Raw genomic sequence first — 6,219 nt, forward strand, 5'->3', positions numbered from 1 at the left:
CTCAAATTATTAGTACGTTGCATTGTTGATCGATTTTATTAACTTAAACAACGAGCAATAAATTTGCCACGGGATATTTTAAAAGCAATAAATTGTAGATACGTTTTAATAAACAAATTCGTTACTGCTTTAAAATTCAGTTTTAAAATCTTTTCTACAATTTATTGTCTTATAAAATATCCTGTGATAAATTTATTGCTCTTTGTTTAAATTGACAAAATTGATCATCAGTGCAATGTACTAATAATTTCAGAGGTTTACATTTTATTTTAAGAATTTCAAAATGTAAATCTTTGAAATTATTAGTACATTGCACTGTTGATCGATTTTATTAACTAAACAACGAGCAATAAATTTGCTACAGGATATTTTAAGAGCAATAAATTGTAAAAACATTTTGAAACTTTGATATTAATATCACATAAAAGATAATTTCATTGATAAACAGAATTATAATATTTTTTCATCAAAAATATGTATAACATATGTATAATATATAAGGTATATGGGATTATATATGTATACCTGTATGGTAAGTGAAAAATGATTCATACTTTGGCAGTTTTTTTGCATTTGGAAAACACATACGTGTTCGAAGCAGTGACATGCAAATTCTTTATTTGTGTCTGATATAAATTTAGTATCTTCTATAATATACAAAAAAATTTTAATTACAGAATTATAAAGTTTACAAAAGCTAAGAATTATTATATTTTATTATGATAAAGATGCAGTAAAACCAAGTACCTCTAGAAATAATTCTTTGCGGAAGAAGACTCGGTTCGATAACTCCTAATTCTTCGAGACATTCTCTGTAATATAAACGGATAAATTCATCTTTATCTTGATCTCTAATCAGCAGAATATCTAATAGCTTTTTTTAAAATAATATAAATATATTATATAAATAATGCAATCATAATGCATATGTATAATATATAATAATCATAACGTACTTTAACAATTAGATAGACTTCGGTTTCGCGTAATATCATTTTGTTAAATTCACTATAATGCTCCTCCAAAATTTAAGAGTGCCACATATATTTATCATGTAATATAATGTAAATATACTAAAAAAGAAAAAAGATACATATATTATACAGATTAAATTACGTTATATCAATTCAATTAAATCATTGAACACAATAATTTCACATATTGAAAAGTATTCTTAAAGCATTTGCTTTATGTCAATGCGTATGAATTCGGCTATATCATATAAAACGCATTTGCTTGTGACATTTCAACGATAATGGTAATTAGAAAGGAGACCGCTTAATGTTCGTTCTTGACATTTACGTGATTCTTCATATTTTATACATTTAGTAACGCGATGTACCGTAGTTGCATATTATATGAGAAATATATACTTATAATTACTGACAGCACATTTCATGAGACAAAATAAATTGATAAAATAGATACCACAATTTGTACGTAATAATTTGTGAGATAGTTATTTTTAAGCAATCCTTTTGATATCGAATGTAGAGCCTTTAACCTTTTGAAGCATACATTTTTCCTTACCTACGATTGACTTGAAAATTGATACTCGAGAGTTTTCGAAGTTGCTGATTACAAATCTGAGGTCAAAATTTAGAAATTCAAAATGGCGGATTCAATATGGCGGTCCCAAATTTGAAAACAATGCAAATTTTATGAAAATGTATATCTAGGGATTCTCGGAATCGCTGATTACGAATCCGTAATCAAATTCCCGAAATTCAAGATGGCGGATACAATATAGCGACTATAATCCGAAAAACAGTGCTGATCCAGTGTAAAATCTCTACAAATTCTCAGATATACATTTTCATAAGATTTGCACCGTTTTTCGAATTCGGATTCGCCATATTAGATCCGTCATTTTGAATTTCGGGAATCTGATCACGGATTCATAATCAGCAAATCCGAGAACCCCCATAAATACATTTTCACATTTTTCGAATTTAAGTTCGAAATTAAGTCTGCCATATTGGATCCGCCATCTTGAATTTCGGGAATCTGATTACATTCGTAATCAGCGACTCCGAGAATCCTTGAAGGAAGATCTTTGCGTGGAAATTCTGAGAACTTTCGGAAATAATGAATTTTCTCCCAAAAAATTGCAATTTTTCAACGTTTGTTTATTTGTATAATTAAATAAAATCACCCATGATTTCGAATTATTGCACATCGATTCTTATTCTTGAATGTATATAACTGATACCAAAACACAAAAAAAGTTTGAAAATTGAATGAAAATACCCTAGTTATTTAGAAAATGGTTATGGAAAAGATGGCATTCCACAATGCCACCGTGCTGCAAATGGTTAAAGAAAGATTTAGAATCAGCAACATCCCGATACATAATTGTGGCAGATGCTATAATACAGCTGCGTGTATTAAATTTGGATGAATTATTGTTATTACAAAATACATCCAGAATTTTTCTTTCTGTTAAATGTAATAAAATAACACTAAAATCGTTACATCATTTAGTTGCTAATAAATACAAGTGTAACTTATAAATTATGCAAATTAAATTAATATTTAAACGGTTAAATACAATAATTTCTATATTTTACCGTATAAAATTTTTTGCAGTGTCAAGTAGTGTATCATATATGTAAGAAATAATTGGAAGTGCTCAATGTGGTCATAAGCGTATTGGCTATATAATATACAACCAATACATTATAACAATATAATAGCTATATTAATAATTAGGCCGACATGCTTGTCCATTCATCTTGTACAATTTCCGGCAAAAATTCATTATAACGGTCTGAAATAAATGTAAATTATTGAATAAAAAGATATTTATTACGAGAAAATAAGTAAAATTACTATATAAGTAAAATTACTATGTTAACCTTGTTTTTACTAATCTTTATATTTTTTATGTACATGAACCTTTATGAACCTTTATATTTACAATATGTATATTTTACTAATATATTTTTTATCACAATATGTACATTATACTAATACATATTCCCTACGATATGAGCACCCACGATCATTGATTCTGTCCCTCGGAAATTTTTACAAACTCTGAAGTGATCACTTTTTTACATTAATGCTCATCCATGCACGATTAACGAAACAAAATCGTGCATGGACTAATAAACATTAATGTAGAAAAGTGATCACTTCAGAGTTTGTGAAAATTTCCGAGGGACAGAATCAATGACCGTGGGCGAACATGCATTTCACGACTTATTAATCAGTCGTAAAAATGATATGTATGTACTATATACATTATCTGTCAAATTCGTTGCGAAATCAATCCGCCCCGCTTTAAAATGTAACACGCGGCCTCTCACTTTCTTATAATTTGTTAATTATATTGTTACGCCCGGGAGTCGTTCTCGCGCACTCGCGTTCGCGTGCGCGTTCGCGTTCCGACGCTTTCGCGGAAATAAGGGGACTCGTTTAACAAAATGAATAAACTCTTTAATGAACACAACACACAAGAACGCACGTAATACAAGAAACAGAGTAGGTCAGAACACGTCCGTTCGCACTGACAGCTCAGCTCTCTCTCTCTAATGACGTCCATTTGACAGCCGACAGTCCGTCGTCCAGGAAACAATCTCCTTTCGTCGGCTCGTTCGTACATACGGGATGACGCGGCTTAGACGCGGACTTAGACGCGAGCGTAACAATATTATTTTTTCTTCGTGTTAAACCTTTTTATTTTTCTCGTTTGACCTTATAGGGTAATTCCGGTATATACGCCGCACCTATTAAAAACTTAATTTATCAGATATTATTAATTATGATCAAGGTAAATTAACTATATCAGTAAAAACTTTAGACTGTTTAATACTATGAAAAAAATATCAGAAATTCAAAATATTTATTTTTGATATTTAAAAAAAATTCTTTAAACCCTTGCATTTTTGTCGTATGAAAATATAAGTGGGTTGTACGGCTACTAACGGGTGAAATGAATGACTCAAAAAATATACAAATAATCTAAAGCTTTTTATATTTCCTACAATAATCATTTTATGTAGATTATAACTTATGGTTGTTTACAGTGATAAATCGATTTAATACAATACATTACAACAATTTTATAAATATTAACAGTAAAAATCGTAACACAATACTAATATAACATAAAGGTATGTAACAGCGAATAGTTGCAAGAAAATTATTTTTACTTCTGACTTCTGCATAAATCCTCGCACGGCGTATATACCGGAGTTACTCTATATATAATAATTTGTTATTAGCTGAGGAGGACTTTTTGGAGTCGAAACGTTCTATTGTCTTGTGTAGAAATTGTCTGACAATGAGTAAAAACTTTTAATTTTTAAGAACTAAATTTACTTATATGCTCGTTTCTTAACCTTTTTTGAATAATTTCTTTTGCTAATTTGCACAAACAAGCGATTTCTCCTATTAATTTGTAGAGTCGTATTATATCCCTCACGTACTTGCGCCAAAAAGTCGTATCTTTTCACCACACGTCTAAACTGCAGCCGGGCATGCGTTTCTCAAAGAACGGTTTCGTTTCGATTTTTCAGATATGTGCCTCCATCTACCCCTTTCTACTTTCCAGACATGAATCGCAAGGACGAGGATGATAAAAGCAGGGGAAAAGATGCTTTATCTTTAGAATATTACATCAAGTACTTGCTCTTGGCACTCGGATACGCCCGAATTTGGCCCACTGAATCATTTTCGCCACTTAAAATATTGCTCTCATGGGGAGCGACGATTGTTTTCATATCGGCAAACTTCCTGCTCCTGTTCTCAGAAATAGTGGTGCTTACGATGAACAATGATCTAAAATTATTTGCAAATATTATCGGTGTAATTAACATGCACTTCGTGGGCTTGATGAAATGGTGTTATTGTATATGGAGAAATAAAGAAATCGTCGATATCGTGGAGCAATTAAAAAAATGCCACGTACTTTGCCAACGGATCAATGACAGCAAGAAAGGTATGTTAATTATCTATTTAATAATAATTAGCGGGGTAACTTATTCGTATTTTCCATTATGAAGGTATTATAAAATATCACGGAAGGTAATATTTTAAATCACTTTCTATCCAACAGGAGTAAATAAAGATTGTATTATTAATAACGTTGCATCGCCCGACTTTTCATGTTCCAAACTTACAATTAGTGAATATTTATGAAATCATTGCCCACGCTATATATGCTGATTTCAGAAATGCAATCCGCGTTCTTCAATATTACATATAGTTTCTTTCGCGAATTATTAATATTGAAATCTATTATTTCTGTGTGTTGAGATTGCTAACGAAGATTTTTTTATCAGGATGTCAAATATACAAGAATGAAATGGAACACGCGCGTAAACATTCTAATTTTTTCGTGTGGTGGTGGACGCTCGTTTGCATTTACGGCGTTCTACATTGGTGTTCCACTCCGTTGCTCTTAGAATGGGCACCTGACCAGATAAACTCGATTAATTATACATTTAAAACGAGAAATTTACCATTTGTCGGATGGTATCCGTTAAACACCGACAATACTTACAATTATGTTTGCCTATATCTTATGCAAGTAATTGGCGGACTATCTTCTGCGCTTGGAATTGTTTGCTACGATACTTTTTACGTCTCTATGTTGATGGTCGTTTGCGCGCAATTTCAATATATCAACACCATACTAGTGACAATCGATTTTGCCAAGTATGATTTACGTTAATTATTTTGAACTAAACTTCTTTTATTATGGAAATAAAATAATATCTTGGATAATTACAGCGTGCCAGAGGCCATATTCATTCTCGAGAGCAAATTGAAGAATTGTGTGAAATGTCATTCGGAGATTATAAAGTAACATTTTCACTAGATTATTATGTATAACAAAATTATAATCTTGTCATATCTATACATTACGTAATAATGTAATATCTCCAATATTTATTGGATTCAATGTCTATTCGCATATATGATTAATTTCATTAATAATTGTGTATTGTATCTCTCTTAACCGAACATTTAATGTTTACATATCGCAATTATAAAATATTTTTTTATTAATAATTAAAAAAAATTATTTGATAATTTTTTATTAACAACATTTAAAAAAGATATATAATTATATATAGGGGGAAATGAGGATCCTTCGTACGCTTTTGAAAGTTTTGCTACAAACTGTGTTAAATGCTTTTATACTACTTAAGTTTGTATTAATAAATAGTATAGAATATAGATATCCAGTTATAATAAAAACATGCAATT

The 6,219-nt window shown here is 30.4% G+C and overlaps 1 protein-coding gene across 1 annotated transcript in view; it reads left to right on the forward strand.

Annotated features, from left to right (window-relative positions):
• Positions 1 to 3,147: 3,147 nt before the first annotated feature.
• The window catches only part of LOC105458256 (odorant receptor 13a-like), a 6,430-nt gene continuing 3,358 nt past the window's right edge, over positions 3,148 to 6,219 (forward strand). The window contains exons 1-4 of the mRNA XM_011703431.1: positions 3,148 to 3,230; positions 4,524 to 4,945; positions 5,289 to 5,664; positions 5,740 to 5,811. Coding sequence (XP_011701733.1) covers positions 3,175 to 3,230; positions 4,524 to 4,945; positions 5,289 to 5,664; positions 5,740 to 5,811 — 926 coding nt within the window. The 5' untranslated portion in view covers positions 3,148 to 3,174. The remainder of the gene's footprint in view (positions 3,231 to 4,523; positions 4,946 to 5,288; positions 5,665 to 5,739; positions 5,812 to 6,219) is intronic.

The sequence above is a fragment of the Wasmannia auropunctata genome, unplaced genomic scaffold (assembly GCF_000956235.1).
Source record: "Wasmannia auropunctata unplaced genomic scaffold, wasmannia.A_1.0 LD334578.1, whole genome shotgun sequence".
In the NCBI taxonomy this organism is placed as follows: Eukaryota; Metazoa; Arthropoda; class Insecta; order Hymenoptera; family Formicidae; genus Wasmannia; species Wasmannia auropunctata.